Source organism: Hylobates moloch, unplaced genomic scaffold, assembly GCF_009828535.3.
Source record: "Hylobates moloch isolate HMO894 unplaced genomic scaffold, HMol_V3 SCAFFOLD_5, whole genome shotgun sequence".
NCBI classification, from domain to species: domain Eukaryota; kingdom Metazoa; phylum Chordata; class Mammalia; order Primates; family Hylobatidae; genus Hylobates; species Hylobates moloch.
Window position 1 is genome coordinate 76,138,742 of NW_026652280.1, and position 24,826 is coordinate 76,163,567.

Here is a 24,826-nt window from a genome sequence, read left to right on the forward strand (position 1 = left end):
AATCCTTTCTGCTCTCCCCGCGCAGAGCGGTCTTGCCCCCCGGCCCTGGCCGAGCCCACCTTTCTGAAGCCTCAGTTTCTCACTCCCATCTTCACACTTCACCTCAGGGAGAGACCTTAGATCTGTAGTAAGCCCCAAACGATGGGAAAGTAGACCTGTGGCCACTTTCTCCTGCATTGTAGCTAAAGGACTGAAGATCCCAAAATTAGGATCTGTCGCCCAGGCTAGAGTGCATGGCGCGATTTCGGCTCACTGCAACCTCCGCCTCCCAGGTTCACGCCATTCTCCTGCCTCAGCCTCCCGAGTAACTGGGACCACACCTGGCTAATTTTTGGTATTTTTAGTAGAGTCAGGGGGTTCACCGTGTTAGCCAGGATGGTCTCGATCTCCTGACCTCGTGATCCGCCCGCCTCGGCCTCCCAAAGTGCTGGGATTACAGGCGTGAGCCACCGCTCCCGGCCACCACAGCACTTCTTTAATGAGCGGCATATGACACATCACTTTCCGTTCTCCCTGCCTCCGTCTCCCACCTGGAGGATGGGAGGAAATCATTTGTCACGACCTCCACCCCAACCCCACCCTGGCCCAGTGCAGGGAGTCAGAGGGCGAGGGGAAAGCTCATACCCGGCCCGTTTCTTCAGGGGGGAGTTCTGGGCATTAAGATCGGCTGGGTGTGCGACTTGGACAAGGCCTGGGACCAGTGCATCCCCAAATACTCCTTCACCCGGCTCGACAGCGTTTCTGAGAAGAGCAGCGTGTCCCCAGGCTACAACTTCAGGTAATTCCCTGTCTCCTGGGACATCAGGAGAAGAAAGTGCGGGCTGTTAACAGCAATGTTTATTGGGGTTACAAGATCCCACATCCATCCATCCACCCCTGGCCCCAAGTCCCACCTCAGGTTTCATTTCAAATCAGGAAGGACTCTCTAATAGCCATTAGGATCTAGCTGGTTGTCCTGGGAGACAGTGTCTCCTTATCACTGAAGGGGAACACGCCAAGGATTCCTGCTGCAGGTCAGTAGTTAGAAGAGAGGGCCAAGGTCTCTGGAAATGTTGGGGTTCTGCGATTCTTTGCCTGTTCCTAACGCTGGCCTGAAACTGTAACGTGCTTAAGTGACTTCCAGATAGGCCCATTGCCTGCCCTGGGCCTGAATTTTCTAAGGTTTCTCGCTCTACAAAGTAAGGGTGATAACTGGTATCATTTTACATTTTACAAGATGGCAACTTTGCATTTCTGTCCACAAACGTGTGTCACCAGTAGCAATTATAATTGTCAGTGGTTCTTCAATGCCTCTCCAAACGAGAACTCAGACCAGTCTTTAAATATCATCCCAATGGCTTTGAGACTTCAGGGATCTTTTCGGGTTTTGTTTTGTTTTGTTTTGTTTTTCCATTTTGAAGAAAGGGAGAGAGGAATCAGAGGACAAACTGTTTGGAAGCAACTGAAAGTGCTTGAACAAGCCATTGGTCTTCTCCCATCCTGATTTCCCCACCTATGAAATTGTGATAGTACCGCTGTGATCTTCAGGATTCGGTTAACCAGTGTGTGAAAAGCTTCAGCTTTCTGTTTTGTTTCTGTCTTTGTTTTTTTCTGAATCATTCATTTATTGATTCATCCATTAAACATGTACCAATTATCTACTACATGCTAAGGACCATACTCAGTTATCTTAGGTAAGCAGTTCTTAAAGTGTAGGCTACAAGGTCAACACTACTTATTAAAGGTTTTGTTTTCTTTTTAATTGATAAATAACAATTGTATATATATATATAGGATACAATGTGATGTTTTGATACATGTATACATTGTGGATTTCCCCCAATTTTTGAAGATCCTGAAGTTTCTGGCAGGGCCCTGTTTAAGTACACAGCATTATACACTAAACAGCTTAAATAGACCAAATAGGCAGTGACCAGGGGAAAAAAACACAAAAGAATATATTTCATTTACATTTGAACATAAGAATATATATTTGAATATAGTCAAATAAATGTTACTCAAATTTCCTTTGTTGAGGTGGTAGTCTCTGATACAATGGCATACACAAGCCAAAAATAATCATTTCACCTTTTTTAAAATGTTAATTTATAACTTAAAAAAATAATCACCCACCCCATTAAGCTTTATATTTAATAGTTTAAAATATACATGTGTATTCTCTGGAAAGAAGAATCTTTAAAAATTGAAAGTACTTTCATAATCAACTCCAAACTTTAAAAAAACCATAGGAAACAACACATATTTTAAAGTAGGTTAAAAATACTGTTCGGCTCACTGGCAGAAATTGGCATATTTATTCAGTTGGTATATCACACTGAGATCAATACAAAGGATATTTGTATGGTGGCTTAAAATAGTAACTATTAATAAAATTCTCATGATCTAAAATGCAAGTTTTCATCTTCATAACCTCCCTTTGGCCATTGGGAATTCTTTAATCCTCCAAATAACTCATTTGGCAGGAAAGCTTATGAAGAATGTGAATATTATAAAGACCCCCAACTACTGATATCATACAGTTTTAGAACAGCATCTCTCATCTAAAGAAGAATTGGTCTGAAGTTCTTTATCTCCAATTCATTGCACTGTGGCTGCCTTCCCTCGCTCCCCACCTGAGCACAGAAGGATGTGAGATAGACCTGGTCCTAAATAAGCTTGGAGGGTATTTGGGGAGGCAGGACAGAGTGTCTCCAAAGATCCTGCCTGCATAATTCCCAGAGGCCTAAGAGAAACCACTCCCTCTTAGGATCTCAGATAAGTGACTCCCCCAACAAAGCCCCCCAGGCCAGAGAAGAAGGAAGCACAGCTGCTTAGTTTGACCCTTGTGATTTAAAAGTTTCCAGAGGGCCCAAGTAATAGCCTGACACTGGGGAATATCTGATATCCGTGGCAAGCAGAGGGTTCTGCCCAAGCCCCTTCCCATCCCTTCACCTGGGTGCCCACCCACCACCCTCATGCAACCCTCAAACTACTGGCACCCAAGGCTAAGCTAAGAGCCCACGTGTGGGAGGCTGCAAAGCCATCTTTCTGAATGCTGGAATAAGAGAGAAAGGGTCACAAAGCCAGGTTCAGTGCAGGGCACAGTGCACTTTCTATGATATGGTAAAATTTACTCTCTTTTTTAGCATATCACCAAGCTACTTATCAGTAGAAACCGTACTAGTCACCCTGTGTGCAAAACGTTTTGTGTGCTTCAGCTCAGCGCTCCTTGCCCGCCCAACAAAGTAGATGCTGCAATATCCCCCCCAACTTTACAGAGGAGAAGATGGAGTCTCACTGTCAAATAACGTTCTCAAAGTCACAAAGCAAGCAAGAGGGGGAGCCTGGATTCAAAACATATTTCTTTGGATGATCTCAACCCCAGCCAGGAAGATTAGGGACATTTGTACTTGTTAATCCTCAGAAGAAAAAAAAAAGCATGCCTATGTGGTTGATACTTTCATCCCTGCTTAAAAACAAAGAATCTAAGTTCCAGGGAGATTTAAAGACTAGCAGATGCAGGCAGCACAATTCATAGCCTGGCCTTTTGTCTCCCAAACAAATTCATTTGCCGCTCCCTCCAACAGAGGCAGATTTTTCAACACCCCTACTGTTGCCGTTTGCTCTGGAGGGAATGGAATTATTCAGCCAAGATTCGGCCTTGCTTGAATCCGCTAACTAAGACATCCAGAGGCAGCTAGAGATTCACATTTCCATCACTAATTACATTCGCAGCTCCCTTCCAAATGTCACTCCCCCCCGCCCCTACTTTTTGTAGCTCTTTGCCTGCAGAATCAGAGATTTTGAGAATTTATAGCTGTTGAAGTTCCCTTGCAGTCACCCAGAGTAAGGCGGTCACTTTGCAGATGAGGAAGCGGAAGTTCCAAAGGGGGCATCTTAGTGTAGCCTCAGAGGTCATTGGATCTCAACTCCTAATGTGACCCTTGTGATTTAAAAGAGTTTACAGAGGGCCCATGTAATCACCCTGACACTGGGGGATATCTGATATCCATGGCAAGCAAATTGGCCTGCTCCAGTCATTGGAAAGGTGACCTCAAATTGAGCCAAAATATGTCTCCCTTCAATTCCTCTCCAGTGTACTTGGTGCTATCCATGCAAGTTAATCTTTATTTTTGTGATCCCCTAAAGATTCTGTTCTTCCCCTACCTGAAATTTAGTGGAGAGATTTTATTTTTACTCCTTGGTCTGTTCTGCGTGGCTAAAGACTCCGTGGGCCGCTTTAACTTAGTATTTTTATGAAGCCTCTTTCCAAGCACACTGAGATTGCAGTTGGTGGGGTCATCTGGATTTCTAGCAGACAAAGTGCAGCAATTTCTAAAAATAAGAACTGTTGAGAGTCACCAGTTCAGTGCTGCACAAGTGAAAGGCGCCCTCAGCAGAGCCCTGCAGTTCTTCAGGAGGCTGTCTTCTCTGTTGGCAAGGTTTCTGTGGCCCAGGTAGACCCTCAATTCACAGGAGCAGGATTTTAACAAGAGTACTATATTTCCCAAAGTCCTGGGAGCAGGTGATGTTGTGTGTGTGTGAGTGTGTGTGCACATGCAAGTTCGTGAGAGTGGGTGTATTTGTTAGTGGGTGAATGTGTGAGGCTGAGAGTGAGTGTGTCAGTGTGTGTGTGTATGCGTGAGTGTATAGGCATTGATGGTGCAATGACAGATTAAAAATACTGTATCCGTCAGGGTCCCCGCAGGAAACAGATGGCACATTCTAACTGGGTAATCTGAGGAGAGTTTAATAAAGGGACTGTTTCAAAGGTGTGGGCAGGGTGTACGGAAACCACACAGATAGTGCAGTGCCAGGGCCAGAAACAGGACACTGGTTACCACCCAGGTCTGAAGAGGCGAGGAGAGGAAGCAGTGACAGGAACATGGAGACGGACAGAGCTGTGAGCAGAGGACAACCTGACATGTGGCTGTGACTCAGGAGATCCCCGCCAGAAGCCAGAGCTGAGGCAAAGCGGCCCACTGAGGCAGCCAGGGCAGGGCGAGGAAGGGAAGAGCGTGGACCCGAGGGGCACCTGCAGAGATGTCCGGGACAAGTCCTGACAACTTACATCTGTGAAATCACAGCCCTTCCTTAACTTTCAGAGGTCTCTAACTGCTTTATGCCCCCACTGAAAGTGGGGACCATTGTCCAAGGAAGACTCACGTATTCATAGACATGAGCAAATTCGCAGGCAAGTTCTCTTCTTAAAGGATATTTTATTTCTTTTTTTTTTTTTTTTTTTTTTTTTTTTGAGACAGAGTTCTGCTCTGTTGCCCAGGCTGGAATGCAGTAGTGCAGTCTCGGCTCACTGCAACTTCTACCTCCCGGGTTGATGCAATTCCCCTGCCTCAGCCTCCCCAGTAGCTGGGATTACAGGTGCCCACCACCACGCCCAGCTAATTTTTGTATTTTTAGTAGAGACAGGATTTCACCATGTTGGCCAGGCTGGTCTCGAACTCCTGACTTCAAGTAATCCACCCACATTGGTCTCCCAAAGTGCTGGGATTATAGGCGTGAGCTACCACGCCTAGCCAGGTTATTTCATTTCTACAAATAAGATATAAATACATTCTCAGAGCAATAAATCCAACCAATACTGATATATACAGAGTAATGACATGGGAAGTCCCTTTCATTCCCCCAGGCCTGCACCCTTTGCAGGGAGTTAACAACTGGGACAGTTTAATGAGTTTCCTTCCAGTTCTTATTCTATGCATTTATACTTATGCAGCATAAAATTCCAAGACTTTGAGGCCCTCTAAAAGCCTATCCCATAGCCAGGTGTGGAGGCTCCTGCCTGTAATCCCAGCACTTTGGGAGGCTGAGGCGGGAGAATCCCTTGAAGCCAGGAGTTCAAGACCAGCCTGGGCAGCAATAGCAACACTCCTTCTTTACAAAAATAAGATTAAAAATTCTAAAAAATAAATAATAAATGAAAGCCTATCCCTGCACCTCAGATTAAGAGCCCTAGAGTTAAGTTTGCAAAGCCCTTTCACACCTATTTTTGACAGGATTCACAGCTCACCATCTTCCCCCACCCCCCAAGGTAGGCTCAGAAAGATTTCAAAACTTGCCTGAGATGATACAGCCTAATTAAGAGGCACATCAGGACTCAAACCCAGGAATTTGATCTATATCCATTGCTTCCGGCATACCTTGCGCCATCACATGGCTTGCAAAAAAGGAAAAAAAAAAATAGCTCTGAGAGATATACCTGGTAGTGATGGCTGGTGTGATTGACGGGAGAGAATTGAAACAGTGCATTTCAAAATGCCTGATTTCTTGTTTCTCCTCTGAGAGTTCCTAAGACAGCTTTGCTACTAAAAGGCAACGCAGTTTTGGATTTCCTCTTTTGGTGTCTGGGACAAAAAAACACTTGTTCAGCTGCTAGATGTTCCTGGTGTGGTAGGTGTTTCTAGTGATCGTTTCATGTTGGAAATGCACCCACAGCAGCTTTCATGAAGCTCGGAGATTTGGCGCCTGTCCTGCTTCCAGGCAGAAACGTGTGGATCAGCAAGATCTTAGGCCAATTGACAGAGACAGAATCGAAGTGCGCCCTTGGCTTTGATCATTCTCTCTACAATCTGGATTTTTCTCTTTCCAAAAGCCATAGAATATGTGTTATAAGCAGCCAGCACCGTCATTTCCACAGAAACACTTGAAGGCCCTCTTCCATGGGAAATATACTTGCTCAAATTCTCTATAATCCATTTTCTTCTTCATCTTTTTTAGGTTTCAGTGGAAGTGATGCAATTAGAGTGATCCTGGATTTAGATAGCCCTTTATCATGTTCATGTCTATCCTATTCTCACAGCAACCAGTATTATTCATAGAAAATATTAGCTGACACTCATTGAACACTTACCAGTGAGCCAGAGAATTAGCAGGTACTCTGTGTGATTATCTTGTTGACCCTGAAGAGGGAACATTTTAGAGCCAGGTGTGGTGGCTCACACCTGTAATAATCCCAGCACTTTGGGAGGCCGAGGTGGGCGGATCACGAGTTCAGGAGTTCGAGACCGTCCTGGCCAACATAGTGAAACCCTGTCTTTATTAAAAATTAAAAAAAAAAAAAAATTAGCCAGGTGTGGTGGCGAGCACCTGTAATCCCAGCTACTCAGTAGGCTGAGGCAGGAGAATCGCTTGAACCCAGAGACGGAGGTTGTAGTGAGCTGAGATCTCACCACTGCACTCCAGCCTGGGCGACAGAGTGAGACTCTGTCAAAAAAAAATAAAAAAAGATATAACAGCTCAAGAGAACATTTTAGAACTGGATACCTGAGCTCAGGGGTTTCATCTACCTGCCCAAGGCCACACAGCTCCTACTGCTGGAGCCAGAATTCAAACCCTAGCAGCCTGGCTCCAGAACCTGTGCTTGCAACCACGAGTAGGACCAGTATGGTAACGCCCATTCTACAGATGAGGAAACCGAGGCCAAAAAGATCACAGGAGCAGACAGCGAGTAACCTGGCTCTCAGGTACATCTTCTGGCTCCAGGTCCATTGATCTTTCCCTACCTTATTAATTAAAGATAAATTAATAGTAATGCATTTTTAAAAGATCAACAAGAAGCATTTTTTTAATGTCTGCCTTTGAGGTTGATTTGGTGCCTGGAATATGAATAAATAAGTATGGCTTTGGGCCCTTCTCTAAGGAGAAGAGTTCCAGCCTGTTCTAAGGATGTTGCCCCACCCTGAAGCAAAGAGTCTGCCAGGAGATATTTTCCTATCAGTATGAAATCAACTGTAAAAGTGTATTTCAGCTGGCAAAATTACTTCCCACCAGGCAAAGCTTTGCTGAGAACACCACCACTTTCACTTAGAAACCCAAATTCCAGGCCCAAGTTTTCCCTTGCAAGTCAAACCCGGCTCCGGCAAGTTTGTTGCTGTTTTTCCTGCTGCTGTAACAGTTACGTGTCCCTGCTTTAAGAAGGAATTTCCACCACTCGATGAGAGGATGGATCATTTCTAAACAGATGTCTGAGAGCTTCCAAGGGATTTGTACATCATGATAAAAAACCCTTCTCCATTCAGCAAACGTTTATTGACTGCTGACTACTGCAAATGTCAGCTCAGCATGGGGAAGTACTTCTAACAGTTAGAGCTATCCAAAGCTAAATTTGGGCTGCTCCTACAGGTAGTGAGTTTCCTTGCACTGAATGTATTCAGGCATCGGCAGGGAAACCCTTTGTAGACAATGTAGGGAGAACTTTGAAGGTCTCTTTCAACTTCCAGATTATATCACATGCTGGGCTTTGTGGCGAATACAGAGATGAACAAGACCAGTTCCTAGAATCAAGCAAGTTTTAATATAGTGATGATAAACTTGAATCCAAATAACAAAAAATGCTCATACAAAAGAATATATATATATATGTTGTGCAGGGGCAAGCCAAGGATAGTCAAGATGAAGCAGAGGTAAAGCAGAAGGATGTGGGCTACAGTTCAGGCCTTGCTGTAAATGCTGGATGTGATGTTAAGCACATCTCATTGCCTCTGTGGGCCTCAGTTTCCTCCTCTGTAAAATGGGCTAGTTAAAGATGATGACCTTTTAGGCTCCTTCAAGCTGTAAAAGTGTGAATCAACATGTGTAGGTGTCTGAGGAAGGGCTGTGGAAATTTGGGCTGCTGAAGCATGCACTATTATTTATAGACCTATCACAATCACATTGGAATGGAGCTCCAGCCCTGCCCTGCAGAAGCGCATCTGACAAATGATTTATTATGGTAATTGACATTTGTACTTACTCATTCTTTATCTCTTGCTGGTAATGCCACAAGGGAGCGCGCGCACTCTCACACACACACACTCACACGCACAACATCCCAGCACTATTGGGCCTCAGAATCATTTGATTGAGTCCTGTGTTAGAGGTGTCCTGTCTGGTCACAGCTAGGGGTGTCTCAGTGAAGGCCCGGGAGGGAAAGCACATTCAGCTGGGGTTTGTGAAGAAATTTACACAACAGGAACCAGCATGGGAGTCGAGGCGCTCAGGAATGAACAAAGCAGGAAGCCGTCACCACTATAGACCTGCCGCCCCCGCGGGAGGAATAGGAGCCTGGTTTTGAGCTGGGGTGCCTGACAGGAGCAGCAGTCAAAGTGACACAGCCACAGGCAAAATCAAGGCAGAGCAGGGAAGCGGTGAGCGGATACATACCCCATCCCCTCCTTCCCACCCTCGGGTCCCCTGCCAGTGCCTCCCATTGACCAAATTCCCCAGAAACCAGGGGGGAGGAAGCCAGGGAATGTGGGCTGCAGAGGTCCACCTGCAGGGCTCCCCAGACCAGAGGCTGGCTCCCGGGGCAAGTGCAGAGTCTCTGGTCCACCAGATAACCATCCCTGCTTCCCTTCGAGTGTCTGGGCTCCAGTGGCCCTTCCAGCCACGCCTGTCAGAGGAGCCCCCGACCCTGACAACTCCAGCCCTGCCTGTGCCTCTGGAGCTGCTTTCCCCTTTTCCAGCTCAGCGCTGGCAGCTGTCCGGGCTCTGTTCTTTGCTCTGATGCCTACGGCATCATCGCAGTCACAGCCATGCTATGCTTTCTCCACAGCTGAGGTGTTTTCACAGACACCAGCTTAGCAAGCTCCCTGCCCACTGAGGCTGCAATGAACTCCTTTTGGCTCCTCTCTTAGGGAGGCAGTAGGGGTAGGCAAGGGCTTTGGAGTCAGGCAGCCAGATTTCAGATCCCAGCTGTGCCCCTTGCAGGCAGAGTAGCCTGTGGAGCATGTCTGTGCCTTTCCCCAGCCTGTAAAATCAGGCATGTTGCCTGATGACCAGTACACAATATTAAGAGAAAGCTGTGTGCTAGGTACTGTGCTCAGCCTTCACATTCCGTAGTCATTTAATCCTCTAGGCAACCCTACAGCCACTGCTCTCATCTCCATTTTACAGATGGAAAAACAGACTCAGAGAAGTAATTCGCCCCAGGTCATATAAACTAGGTGGCACAGCTGGGATTCAGGCCCAGGACTATCTCATTTCAAAGTGCGTAAGCCGCCAGCTACCTCGTTCAGCTGTTGTGGGGCCTAAATGAAACAACAGGTGTGGAAGCCTGTAGCCTAGTGCTTAGCAGGAGTAACTGTCCCACATACATTTTCCTACTCTTTCCCCCATTGCCCCTATCGAGAGGCTGGCTCCCACCAGTGGCACCCACTTTCCCACCTAGCTAGCTGCCGAATCTAACTGTGTTCTGCTGGAGAGAGAAGCAGCCTGTTGTTATCACCTTATACTAGCTCCACCTGCAGAATCAGGAGCATTTGGAGAAACCAGTGGCAGCAGGAGGGAGCCCTGAGGACAACCTAGCTAAACTCAATCTTTGAGATGTCAAGAATCTCAGAAATTCATTTATTCTTCTAGCAAGCATTTACTCAACCCCCTACTGTGGGCCTTAGGCCTTTGGGCAAACAGAAACAGTCAGATAAGAGGCCAGGTGCGGTGGCTCATGCCTGTAATCCCAGCACTTTGGGAGGCCGAGGTGAGCGGATGACAAGGTCAGGAGATGGAGACCATCCTGGCCAACATGGTAAGACCCTGTCTCTACTAAAAATAAATACAAAAAGTTAGCTGGGCATGGTGGCACACACCTGTAATCCCAGCTACTTGGAAGGCTGAGGCAGGAGCAGCAGGCGGAGGATGCAGTGAGCTGAGATCGCTCCACTGTGTACTCCAGCCTGGTGACAGAGCAAGACTCTGTCTCAAAAAAAAAAAAAGAAAAACAGTGAGATATGGCTCATAGTCCATAGTCAAAATTATTAGCTATAGTCTGGTGTGGCAGATACTGTAGTAGAGGCCTGAATCCTAATGGGGAGAGAAAAGGCAGCCCTGGGGGATGTCCCAACCTCAGCTCATGCCCCTGGTTTGTAGCATTGGCTAGATTTCTGTGAGGTAAATACTCCGGGATGGTCAATTTCAAGCTACCAGGGTGAAGTCACTAAACGTGGAATTGGGAAGAGTTACACACAATTGGCTGCCAGCTGGGGCATGTGGACCCAGCTGCTGCCACTTCCATCTGCCTCTACCCAGCAGCCCACCAACCCTCTTCCAGCTGCTTCAGAAACACCACGTTCTTTCCCATGAGAGGGTCTGCAGTTCCCCCAGCCAGGAAAGCGGCCCCCACCTCTGGCCTCCTTGCCCTTTTAACTCTCCATCCTTCAAGCCCCAGCTTGAGGGTCACTTTCTTTTTTTTTAAGTTTAAATTCTGGGATACATGTGCAGGACGTGCAGGTTTGTTACATAGGTAAACGTGTGCTGTGGTAGTTTGCCGCACGATAAACCCATCACTTAGGTATTAAGCCGTGCATGCATTAGCTATTTATCCTGAGGCTCTCCCTCCCCCTGCACCCCCAACAGGACCCAGTGTGTGTTGTTCCCCTCCCTGTGTCCATGTGTTCTCATTGTTCAGCTCCCACTTATGAATGATAACATGCAATGTTTGGTTTTCTGTTCTTGTGTTAGTTTGCTGAGGATGATGGCTTCCAGCTTCATCCATGTCCCTGCAAAGATCATGATCTCATTCCTTTTCATGGCTACATAGTATTCCATGGTGTATATATACCACATTTTCTTTATCCAGTCTATCATTGATGGGCATTTGGGTTGATTCCGTGTGTTTGCTATTGTGAACAGTGCTGCAATAAATATGCATGCATGTATCTTTATAATAGAATGATTTATATTCCTTTGGGTATATACCCAGTAATGGGATTGCTGGGTTAAATGGTATTTCTGGTTTCAGGGTCACTTGCACATGAAGCCTTGCCTAACCCCCATCCTAGGTTAGACATCTAACCGTGCTCATAGAATGGCACTCCTCTCCTTCCCAGCCCTTCCTTATGTCCAATTTAACTACTTATGGGCTTGTGTGGTTAATTAGTATTTCTCTCCTTCTCATGACAGCAGAGCTTGGCAAGGTATCAGCAATACCTGGAACAGTATCTGGCACAGAGCAGGTGTGCTCCAAATATTTGTTGAATGCTGAAAGAACGAGAGGCCATCTGAGCTGGGCCCTAATGGATGAATAGGAGTCTGCAAGGTGGAAAAGGGAGGCGAGAGGAACAGCATGGGCAAAAGCATAGATGTCTGTGTCTGTGGGATGTGTTCAGGAAATGCAGGAAGGCAGGTAGTCTGGTGTGGCTGGAACTTGAGTATGTGGCAGGGAGAAGAGCCTGCAGATAAGGCAGGTGGACTGGGCCAGGTCGGGAGGGGCCAAGGTATCGAATGGTCCTGTCATTTTCACCAACCCCAATCCTAACCAAAAAAACAAAAGTGATCTGGTAAGAACCAGAGGACTTGGGGGAAATCAAGGCTTGGGCATGGTGTATGTAGCTGAGCCATTCCCCTTTTTAGATGAGGAGGCTGCAGGGTCCTTCTGTCCTGACACTGCATGGCCCCCCAGGCTTCCTATTCTGCTCCCAGCCAGTGACTCTGGGTATGGAGACCCACCTAGCAAATGCAAAAAGATGCCCCAGCTGGAGAATGAAATTAGTTATGACCCAACAGAAATAAAGTAACAAAAGAACAGTATAGAATGCTGGCTAAGAGTGTGGGTCCGACAGCTGGACTGCCTGGGTTTGAATCCCAGCTTCACTCACTGTTGGTTTTGTGACCTTAGACAAGTTGCTTCACCTCTCTGATCTTGATTCCTCAGCTGTGACACGGGAATGGCAACAGTACTTAAATGCAATGGGGTGGTTGTGAGCATTAAATGAGCTAATAAGCATAAGCACTTAGCACAGTGTCGGGTCACAGAGGAGTACTCAGTAGATGTTGGCTGTTATTATTACTAATATCATTATCTACAGGAGCCAGGAGAGCGTAATGATTAAAGTAAATGGAGATATTGTTTCATTTTATCTTTATGCTAGGATAAGACAGGGATGTGTTTTAAGCACTGGCTATATATGGACACTCTCTCAACTCATCCTCCTCAGAGCTCTTTTTCCTCCAATTTTTCAGTTGAAGTAAAAAGCTCAGAGAAGTCGAATGACTTTCCCAAGATCAAGAAGCTAATTCACAACAGCCATAGCACCATACCCAGATCCTCTAGGGCCTCCTTAGAGGGTTTACTCCTGGGATATAGCAACATGGGACTGTGCCCTCTGTCTAATCCTGAGTAACTCCCCAACTTCAGCTCTTTGTCCCTTGGCAAATTACATCTCTCAGCCGTGAAATTCTGGGAGTTTGTAACAGGGTTAGTATTGCTAGTTGCTATAACAAACAAACCCCTCATTTCAGTGGCTTAACGTGAAGGCTGATTTCTTGCCTATGGCACAGTGCACTGTGGGCCAGCGGGGGTGGGGAGCTCCATGCAGTCATTCAGGGATCTAGGCTCCTGCCATCTTGACTCAGTCTCTCTAGAGCCTCAGAGTCCTTTCCTGACTCCTGAGCAACTGGCCATCAGGTGAGGAAAGGGAAGACGTAGAAGGTACACTGCTCTAAACCACCTCAGTCCAGAGGTAACAAACCTCACGGCCATTCACATTTCATCGGCAAAAACTGGTCATGGGGCTCCAGCTAAATGCAGGAGACTGGGAAATGTGGTCTAATCATCTGCAAAGAGAGGAGATAACCAGACCCTGGTGACCAGTGAGCCATCTCTGTCACAGGGGTGGGCAGATTCTGTGATCCCCATCGGCCACAGGATAGTGCAGAAGCTGGGAGTTCTGGGTTACCCTCCCTGTCTGCAGCCTGGGCCCACACTCCCTGAGCTCTGTTCCTTCTCCCTCCACCCGGGAAGAGAACCAGTCCCTGCCAACCCTCTTCAGAGGGTGGGTGGTTGGTGAGATAATGATCTTACCATGCTTATTGCCTCTTGGAAGGCAGGTGCTGGAGAAAAACCAAGTCTGCTTTGATTTTTCTCCCTGTTCCCTTCACATTCCTTTCCAGGATAAATTTAGCCAGCCCTCACTTTGAACGGCAGTGCCCAGGATACGACTTTTTGTTCTCCAAGTTGATGTCACCGTCAGAGCCGTTTTCATGGTTGCAGCCTTTGGCCAGCAGTAAAGATTTCAGGATCACAGGCCCAGCCTCTGCCCTGCCCCAAACCTCTGTGATCCATCCTCTCACCCCTGCCCACTACCCATGGACATGAGGAGCCACATCTCTGAGACAAAGGCCTTAAATTCTCTAGTGATGTGAGACAGAACACAGTATTTAGAAGGCTTTGAGATCTTGCACAAGGGCTGCGTTATGCTTAACAGCCTCCGAGAGCTCAGAGGCAGGACGGTTCAAGGGGCATGAGCATGAACTTTAGAGATATCAGTATGGATTAGAATCCCAGCTCTGGCAAGTTATCTTCTCACCTGTCTCCTCATCTGTACAATGGGTCAACAACAGTATAGTCTTCATGAGATTAGTGGAGATGCTTATATTAAGGAACTGCCTATATTGTTGGTGCTCTATAAACAGTGGGCATGGAGACAGTGATGGTCTATAAGGACCTCCTGGAGCCTTCTGCCCATTCCAGATACTTCTTTTTTTTTTTTTTTTTTTGAGACGGAGTCTCGCTTTTTCACCCAGGCTGGAGTGCAGTGGCGCAATCTCGGCTCACTGCAAGCTCCGCTTCCCGGGTTCATGCCATTCTCCTGCCTCAGCCTCTCTGAGTAGCTGGGACTACAGGCGCCTGCCACCACGCCTGGCTAATTTTTTGTATTTTTAGTAGAGACGGGGTTTCACCGTGGTCTAGATCTCCTGACCTCGTGATCCGCCCGCCTCAGCCTCCCAAAGTGCTGGGATTACAAGCGTGAGCCACCATACCCGGCCCAGATACTTCTTTTGCAGACTTCTTTAAAATCTCCTGAGAGTCCTCCTTGGAGAATTATGTTCTTAGACTCTGTCATCTTTATAGAAATGACGTCCTCTCTTGTGTCCATCCTATTATCCTCCTTTTGCTGCACCTTGAATTCATTCTGTTTTGCCTTGGTTGTAAGGCTGTCCTCCTCCACCACCTAGACTTGAACTTAGCATCATTTTAAAGCTGGTTTAGCCCCTCCCGTCTTTCCCTGACCTCCAAGCCCTCTTCCGGCTAAGTGGTTGCACTTCTTTCTGCTGCCTTCCCAGGGCCACTCTCATTCTTACTCTGGGTCTTACTCTTTCTTGGGATCCTCTTGCCTCCCCTGCCTCTCCCTCAGCTGCACAGCCCACAGGGAAACACCTTCCCAGGTCAGGCTCCCCTGGAAACTTTTTTTCACTGAGTCGTTCTCAGCCTTACTGGAGCAACAGGTACATCACTCAGGCACACCAGCTCTGCTCGTGCCCACGCATAGGCAGAGACAGAAAATGTGTCACGCATTCTCCTGTGCTCCCTCCTGACCCAGATAAAGCTCTCTAGGACTGAGCTTGCTCCTCTGTAAAGTGGGAGTGGTCAGGGTAGGTGTCCTGAGGGGAAACAGTGCGTGGTCTCACAGGGGTGACTGAATAAACAGACTATACACAAAGGTGCATTCCAGGTCAAGGGAAGGGAACTAACCAGGCCAGTGAAGGGCCTCTGTGCTGGCAGTGATGTCAAGCTGCTACCACCTAGGCTGTCGGGAGTGAGGGGAGGAGCAATTCCCAGAACCTGAACAAAAGCCGAGGCTGCCCAGCCACCTCAATGCCCTGGCCTTTCTATTTCCCTGCCCTCTGATCTCCTGTCAGCGCCTTCCATTGGCTGAACCCACCTGGAAACGGAGGCCAAAGTGGTCTTTGCAGACCAGGCTCTCAGGGCCCAGACCTGGGCACAGAAGGGACAAAGAATGGCTGTGGAGGAGCAGACAGAATCTCTAACACAAGAATCTCAATGGTGTCCGCGTTTACCCTGTCTCACCAACAGAACTTCTAGCAGGGCATGAGCACACCTGTGCTTATAGACATGGAAACGGACACCCTGAAGGCTAAGGAACACCAGAGGCCACATGAACAAGTAGTGGAGCCAGGATTTAGATTCATCTCTGCCTAATTCCGGAGTGCCCCACTGCCAGATGGCAGCCAGAGCAGATAGTGGCAAACGTTTTCCTTCCCCATCACAAGTTATCTTCCTCCCATGCCTGTAATCCCTCAATGATTGATTCGCTGGGGCTGAGCATTTCCTTCTCTCTGTTGTACAGGTTCAAATGCAAATGTCCCTGTCAGGAGCGTCATGTCAATCAATGAACACTTTCAGGAAATCAGTTTCTCAGGCCCCTGGTGGGAGAGGCCTGGGAATCCGTGGGGACTGGAGACCCTGAGAGGGAACAGTGTCGACCCCACACGGCTAAGGAGCTTTCTGGGCCCTTTCACTCCTGTGATTTCACTTAATCCTCACCACTTTCCAAGGTTACTGGCATTAGGAACCCATTTTACAGCTGTGGGACAGTAGCCCAAAGAGATGACACTTTCCTAATGTTAGAGTTTGGCCCATGATGGGCAGAGCCACACAGCAGAAAGTGCACTGGCTTTAGAAGCCAAAAGACTGAAGCGATTTGAATCCCAAATCCAGCACTTCACTAACTGCAAAACCACAGGCAAATCTCCTCCCCAACATAGGCATTTGCAAAATGGGGGTCTGAACACTCATGTCTCTGTGTTGAACACTAACCCCTGTTTGTGGTGAGAATGAAATGGGATCATTTTCCTAAGTCCCCAGCACAGTTCATGGCACCCAGAAGCCAAGGCAGAGAAGGTGCAGGGGTCAAAGGCTTGGACTTGGGCAAATCTAGTGCTGAGCTCACCAGCTGGTGAACTCAGCACCAGCTCTGCGTAACCCCAGACAAGTCACCTTACCCTCTCAGAGCCTCATTTGAAAAACACAGCAATCACATGCCTATCTATAATCATCCGCTTTCTGTTGCTTCTACAAAATACCTGAATCTGGGTAATTTACAAAGAAAAGGAATTTATTTCTTCATGTATAGAGGCTGAGAAGTCCAAGGTTGAGGAGCCAGACGCATCTGGTGAGTCTTCCTACTAGTGGGGACTGCAGTCTCGGGCGCAGGGTGTCACATGGAGAGGGGGTTGGGTGTGCTAACGTTGTAGCTCAGATCTCTCTTCCTCTTCTTACAAACCCACCAGTTCCCCTCCCATGATAGCCCATTAATCCATTAATCCACGAATGGATTAATCCATCCATGAGGGCAGAGCCCGCAGGGTCCAATCGCCTCTTAAAGGCCCCACCTGTCAATACTGCCACATTGGGGATTAAGTTTTGACATGAGTTTTGGATGAGGACATTCAAACCATAGCACTATCCCAAAGGTTTGTTGCAAGGGTGAAATGAGATGAGGAGTCTGAAAGCACCTTTCGAAACTGCTCTATAAATGTAAACAATAACACTGGCCAACATCAGCGAGTGTTTCCTGAGTGCTTACTGTGTTCCAGGCACTGTCTACACCCCTGACGTGTGTGGTTTCACTCAATGCTCATGGCAGCCTTATGAAGCAGGACTTTTGTATATTATTCCCACCCACAAATGAGGAAATTGAGTCTTAGAGATGTTAAGTAACTGGCCCAAGTTTGCACAGTCAGTAAGCAGCAGAGCCAGGCTTTGAGCCCAAATAAGCAGAGTGAGCTGGGCTCTGGGAGACCCAGACAAATGGAACTGAAGAAGTTTGGAGTCTAGCAGTGGCTCAAACTTTCTAGCACATCAGAATCACTGATGGAAATTATTTAAAAGGCAAGTTCTGGCTGGACGCGGTGGCTCACCCCTATAATCTCAGCACTTTGGGAGGCCGAGGCGGGTGGATCACTTGAGGTCAGGAGTTCGAGACCAGACTGGCCAACACGGTGAAACCCCCTCTCTACTAAAAATACAAAAATTAGCCAGGGATGGTGGCGCGTGCCTGTAATCCCAGCTACTCGGGAAGCTGAGGCAGGAGAATCACTTGAACCCGGAAGGCAGAGGTTTCAGTGAGCAGAGATCGCACCACTGCACTGCAGTCTGGGCAACAGAATGAGACTCTGTCTCAAAAATATAAAAATAAATAAAAGGCAAGTTGTTGGGCTGCACCCACAGAGATGCTGATTCTGTGGGTTCAGGGTGGAGCTCAGGAATCTGCTTTTATAACAAGCCCCCAAGATGATGCTTGTGCGAGGGGTCAGCTAACCACACGGGGAGGAGCGTGGCAGGTGTCTCAGCAAACCGTCGGTAAGGGTTGCTCAGTGAGCGAAGACACAGGGCTCTGGACACCCACAGAAGGTTCAGGCAGGAGAGACAGGATCCCACAGAGGGACCCATCTCTGCCTCTGACCTCCAGGTTTGCCAAGTACTACAAAATGGAGAATGGCAGTGAGTACCGCACCCTCCTGAAGGCTTTTGGCATCCGCTTCGACGTGCTGGTGTACGGCAATGTGAGTCCATGGGCCAGGCAGATGGGGTTGACAGGGGAGGCAGCCCAGACCACCTCTCGGGTTCTGAAGAAGCTCCTCTGGGGTGCAGGGGTCTGCTGCTGGCCAGCTTTGACACCCTCAGTGGGTCACTCTCCCATCAATTCACCTGCGCCGTGAAGGGGAGGGACCTGCTGATCCACCAAGAACCCTTCTGGCTCCACGTGCAGCCTCGGGCCTCACCCCCATCCCATGGGCCCTCTGCCCACTCGCCTTGGTCTTTGTGCACACAGGCTGGCAAGTTCAACATCATCCCCACCATCATCAGCTCTGTGGCAGCCTTTACTTCTGTGGGAGTGGTGAGTTCAGCCCCTCCACGCTCTGACGGGCCAGTCAGAGTGGGGCCCGGACTGGTACCAGCAGGCAGGGGAGTGACGGGGGCAGAACTCTGCCTCTGCCTGGAATGTAAAACCCCTACTCCCACTTGCTAGGTGCTTCAGTCTCCTTGGCCACCACCCTGCTGCGTCAGCCCTGGCTGGAACGTCTCCAGTTATGGAGAGCTCATTACCTCCGGAAGCAGCCTTCCCGTTTTCAGGAGGCTCCACCTGTTACAGAGTTCCTGTTTCTCACCGTATAGCTGGGGGAGGAGGCTCTGGGTTTCTGCAGACCTGAGATGCCTTAGTGAGGAACAGAGCCCACGTGGCATGGTGGGCACATAGCCTGCCTTCAGGGACTTCCACCCTTCCACCCCACGCAGTCCTCTCTCTGTGCAGCTGTGGTCTGGGTCACCCCTAGGAGCTGGGAAGGCAGCCCTGAAACATCCTGCAAAGTCCTTGGGCATTTTTCTAAGAGGGAACATCAGTCAGGCGTCCCTGGAGGACTGGTCCCCACCCTGGCCTGCAGTCTGCTAACGTGCTAGCTTGGATCTCTCTTCCTCTTCTTATAAAGCCACCAGCTCCTCTCCCATGATAGCCCATTAATCCATTAATCCATACATCCATGAACGGATTAGTCCATCCATGAGGGCAGAGCCCGCAGGGTCCAATCACCTCTTAAAGGCCCCACTTGTCAATACTGCCACACTGGGGATTAAGTTTCAGCACGAGTTTGGATGAGGACATTCAAACCATAGCACTATCCCAAAAGTTTGTTGCAAGGGTGAAATGTCCTGCCCACTGTTTAGGCAGCTTGGGGGTGCTGCCCGAGCCCACTACTTCCTGCCACCCTGATCCCACCCACCCCAGGGCACCCCTGGGAGCCCACCCTGCCTCTCCTCCTCCAGGGAACTGTTCTCTGTGACATCATCCTGCTCAACTTCCTCAAGGGGGCCGACCAGTACAAAGCCAAGAAGTTTGAGGAGGTGAGTTGGGGGAGGGGCACCCTTGGATAAAAGGGAGAGGGGGCAGGGCAGGCAGGGGCAGGGACTCTCAATGGCTCCCCTTCTGAGGCCTTCTGAAAGGGGGTTCACCAGGCCTCAATGAATATTTGGGGTCCAGACAAAGGAAGGCTTGGCCAAGACTGGGCTCTGCAGAGAATCTTGCGGGTTCTGTGGGTCATCTCTGTCATGGTCCCCACCCTGTCACCTCCCCTCTCCATTTCTGGGGCAGGACTAGGGGAGGCCATGGGATGAATGGGGTTTCTGTTTGCCCTCGGGGTACATGGGAGGGGCCTTGGGATCACAAAGATGTCCTGGCTCCCCTCGTGACTAGGTCATGGGTGCCCACTGCTGAGTCTGTCAAATGGGGTCACAAAAGAGGATATTGCCCATAGTCAGAACTCGACAACCCCAGCTCTTCTGCCTGCAGGTGAATGAGACTACACTGAAAATCGCCTCTTTGACCAACCCAGTGTACCCCAGCGACCAGACCACAGCGGAGAAGCAGTCCACCGATTCGGGGGCCTTCTCCATAGGCCACTAGGGCCTCTTTCCAGGGCCCCACACTCACAAAGGCTCCAGGCCTCCCCACAGAGGACCCTGCCTGAGCAAGGGGGCATGGGAGGGAAGAGGGGCTCTCATTTCTGCTGCTCACTCCATGAGCATAGCTGGGACCCAGGTGTCTGGGCCTCCCACTGCTCCAGCAGACAGGCAGTGCTCCCTGGTGAGACCCCAATCTTACCTTCACTCCTTGCCTGGCCCCATCTGCTTCCTAGGACCCCTGGGGCAGGAGCACCTGAGCCATCCCTTTCCCAAAGAGTAGAGATGATAATGTAGGACAGAGGGCCACAGGGGCCTACCAAGTGCCAGGCACTTTCACACACGTTATCTCATTTAATCCTTAGAATAATCCTATGAGGTAGATATTAGTTTCCCTTGTTTTGAAGATAAACCAAGGCTCAGAGAGACTGAGTCATTTGCCCCAGGCCAGATAGTCAGGATGTGAGAGAGCTGGGATTTGAACCTCCGTCTGACTAACTCCATCGCCCACACCCCATGAGAGAAGAATGAACTCCTGGGGGCCGTCAGCCCTGCTGCTTCAGCTGCCTCCACCCTGACCGTGATTCGGTTAATAAAGAGTAAGCCCCATGCCTTTCCCAGCAACAAAGGCTGCGTTTTCGGGAGACTGGTTAGACAGTGGTGAGGGACCCCATCTCTGACTTGGGTGCATCCCAAACTTAGAAGGAAACAGAAGGCATGGCTGTCGGTGAATTTTTCCTCATCACGCCCCACAGCTCTCTCCCCAAACCAGGGAAGGGGTCATTCTTGTTCTTCTCTGGGACCCCACACCCACACACATCTGGGCCCCCTCACTCTGGGGATTTGATTCCTGGACCTGGGGTCCTGTCGTAGGCCGGGACCCTGTTCCAGGAGTTCAGCAGTCCTCATTTATAACATCAGTGAAAAGGCTCCAGTAAGACCTGGTGCCTTGTGAGCTGCTCAGCTGGGTCGGCCAGGCCTGTCCCCACAGGGTTTTAATAAGGTGCCCCGTTTTCTAAGGTTAGAAGATAAAGGGGCCTTAGAAACCATCTTATCTAACCCTCTTGCTTACAGATGAGCAAACTGAGGCCAGAAAGGGAAAATGATGGGTCAGTGCCACAGTTCGTGGCCAAAAAGGAACTCGCATGTCCTGGCCCTTCAGGGAAGGAGGCGATAACAGGAGGCTGGGTCCATTGACCCAGACATCCTCTATCCCCTTTCTGTCCTCTCTTATAGTGAGAGGCCCAGAAATTGCCCCAGGGCAGGGCTCTGGGGCAGACCTAGGTTTTGTGAATCCTAAGCATATACAATTTGGGAGCATCTCTTTAGAAAGAATACAAAATCAGGTATTAGAAGGGGCTCATGCAAGTGAATGAGCCTAAAGAATGTCTCAATAGCTTCATGATAAATCTGCATCTGGCAGTCGGAGTGGGCATGATCATGAGGTCGTAGCAGCACCAGCTCAACTGTAGATGGAGGGTGGCCCCTCAACACAAGGCACAGGAAGTGGGGAAGGGACAGCATCAGGAGTAGTTCAGGAGGCTCAAACGGTGGGTACTTGCAAAGGCCTTGCCCAATGACCCCCCACCCCAGGGGGAGAAGGGGTGAGACCCTCCCCACATAAAGCTCAACACTGCTTCCCTCACTCTGCCCTAACCCACAGCCCCATGCCCAGGATGGTGGGGCGTATCTGCCCAGGGTCAGCCTTGGGAATTGGGCAGTGCCTGGAGATCTGACCAGGCTATGCTTCTCCAGCAGAGACATCAGTGAAGGCAGCACCACATTTTAAAAATTTCTCCACCTGGGAGTCCCCCAGGCATCCCTGGGGAATTCAGCTCTTGGGAGGCTGGGGTCACAGGGATTCTCTCTAATGGGGAGATGGAGGCAGTGGTGTCCTGAAGGGACCCTCCCCCCAACCCCTCCCTTTTACCCAGATGGAGGTGGTCCTCCTGCAGGTGCCTCAGCCCCTCTGGAGCCGGCCAGCAAGTGTGTGTGAGCCTGAGGTTGTCCTCCCCATATCTGAACTAAGTTACCACTTCTGTGTGCTAGATGTAGGATTAATATCAGTAGTGATAAAAACAGCTACCTTGTCTCTGTTTGTATTATGGTTTACTCAGCACAATCAGCAACATAATCACATGGACCCTCACACCAACCCTGGTGAGTCCGCTATGGTTTGTTGTTAATCCTATTTGATAGAAAAAAATTTACAGTACATGGAAATGAGATCGGGAACCCATTCCTATTCCTAACACTACATTGCCTCTTTAATCATTCAGCATAAAAGCCAACATTGATTACTTACTATTGGCAGGCAATGGACCAAATGAGTGACGGGGATTGTCTAACTCAACCCCCCACTTTACAGAAGAAGAAACTGATGCATACTAAAACAAAGAAACTGAAATAGGAGAACTAGGATTTGAACCTAGAACTTTATGACTCTGGAGTCTGAGATCATGACTTCTATGCTCTATCTGGGGAAAATCCAGAAACTCCTTTTTTTTTCTATGTGTGTTCACTCAGGTAATACAGGTTTTGCTGCAGTAACAAGTAAAATCGCAGGGTTTAATACAGCAAAGTAGGTCAGATAGCCCCCTCCATCTGGTAGCTGTGCCATCTGAGACACATGGACTGCCAGGTCACTGTCACAGGGAAAGTGAAAACTGGAGGAGCACAGGGGGTAATCTGAAGGCCAGGCCTGGAGTGGGCTTACTTAACCTCTGGCCACTTTCCATTGGCAGGATTCAGCAGCGTGCTGCAGAGCCCAGCTTTACTGTAAGGATACTGGAAAAGTCCTAGTCCTCTTGGGTGTCTAGGAAGAGAAAATAGTGAGCACAGCCCTGGCTCTGCTTTGTTGTCTCCATTTTAATAGCTTCTCTTCTCCCCCTCCCACCCCACTCCCACCATTTCCACTGACAATTCCACACATCCTTCCCTTACTGTGTTCCTTCTCACAAAACCTTGTTCTCAGCAAGCTGCCAATCAGCCTTCCAGGGGTATTAATAGATAACATTCTGGGGAATTTCTTCTCTCAAGAGTATTTCCTTTTTAATCAGGGATTATTCAAGACTGGAAGGGCTTAATCAGCGAAAGGAATGAAAATATAAGAGTTGATGTTGAGGCCTAATGCTAGACCATGCTGGAGATTTGAGGGACATCTTATCTACCCTGGTCTGCCTCAAGTAAGCTTCAGTATGGAGGAGTCTTAGCCCCTCTTCTTTCCCCTCCCTACCTCTACCACTGGTTTTGACTGGCAGGATGTTGGGCTACTGGATTTGGCTACAGTTTATTCTCCATCAGGGAGATAAGTAGAGGTTGATACAAAGGGCTTGGCATTCAGCTGAAATGCCAATCCCCAGATCATGTGCACAGAACTTCCTTTATCGCCTGTCCTTCCCACCCCCACAGACAGACAACACTGTTCTTCTAGAAGCATAGCATCAAAAATGGGCTTATTCTAAAGCATGACTCTCCAATAGGAAAACAAGAAAAAGAATGGGCTTATTCATATAAAAAAGAAAAGCTCAGTATCACTGATCATTAGAGAAATGCAAATCAAAACTACAATGAAATACCATCTCACCAGTCAGAATGGCTATTACTAAAAAGTCAAAAAATAACAGATGCTGGTGAGGTTGTGGAGAAAGGGGAACACGTGCTCCCTTGGTGGGGGTGTAAATTAGTTCAGCCATTGTGGAAAGCAGCATGGCGATTCCTCAAAGAGCTAAGAACAGAACTACCACTGGACCCAGCAATCCCATTACTGGGTGTATCCCCAGAGGAACATAAATCATTGTACCATGAAGACACAGACACGAGAATGTTTATTGCAGCATTATTCACAATAGCAAAGACATGGAATAACCCTAAATGCCCGTCAATGACAAATTAGAAAAAGAAAATATGGTACATATACACCACGGAATACGATGCAGTCATAAAAAGAACGAGATCATGTCTTTTTTGGGAACATGGGTGGAGCTAGAGACCATTATCCTTAGCAAACTAAAGCAGAAACAGAAAACCAAATACCTTATGTTTTCACTTATAAGTAGGAGCTAAAAACTCATGAACACAAAGGAACAACAGACACTGGGGTCTCCTTGAGGGTGAAGGGTAGGAGGAGGGGGAAGAGCAGAAAAATATTGGGTAGGCCAGGCGCGGTGGCTCATGCTTGTAATCCCAGCACTTTGGGAGGCTGAGGCGGGTGGATCACGAGGTCAGGAGATCGAGACCATCCTGGCTAACACGGTGAAACCCCATCTCTACTAAAAATACAAAAAATTAGCCGGGCGTGGTGGCGGGTGCCTGTAGTCTCAGCTACTTGGGAGACTGAGGCAGGAGAATGGCGTGAACCAGGTAGGCGGAGCTTGCAGTGAGCCGAGATTGTGCGACTGCACTCCAGCCTGGGTGACAGAGTGAGACTGTCTCAAAAAAAAGAAAAAAAAAATTGGGTAGTAGGCTTAGTACCTGGGTGATGAAATAATCTGAACAACAAACAAACCACTGTGACATGAGTTTACCTCTATAACATACCTGCACATGTACTCATGAACCTAAAATAGAAGTTAAAAAAAAAAAAAAAAAAGAAGGGACTATTGTAGTGTGTAGTGTGCGGATCTGTGTGGGGCCCTACTCCCAGGTAGCTCCCCT

The 24,826-nt window shown here is 48.5% G+C and overlaps 1 protein-coding gene across 5 annotated transcripts in view; it reads left to right on the plus strand.

Moving 5' to 3' along the window:
• Positions 1-22,580, plus strand: part of P2RX3 (purinergic receptor P2X 3) — a 34,293-nt gene extending 11,713 nt beyond the window's left edge. For 2 of the 5 annotated variants that reach the window (XM_058438697.1, XM_058438699.1), the window contains exons 8-13: positions 642-778; positions 18,186-18,279; positions 18,549-18,614; positions 18,747-18,962; positions 19,538-19,615; positions 20,061-20,683. In XM_058438697.1, coding sequence (XP_058294680.1) covers positions 642-778; positions 18,186-18,279; positions 18,549-18,614; positions 18,747-18,962; positions 19,538-19,615; positions 20,061-20,174 — 705 coding nt within the window. In that variant the 3' untranslated portion in view covers positions 20,175-20,683. Of the gene's footprint in view, positions 1-641; positions 779-18,185; positions 18,280-18,548; positions 18,615-18,746; positions 18,963-19,537; positions 19,616-20,060 lie in introns of all 5 variants that reach the window. The other 3 variants (XM_058438698.1, XM_032152902.1, XM_058438700.1) reach the window with 3 other exon arrangements.
• Positions 22,581-24,826: the final 2,246 nt, after the last annotated feature.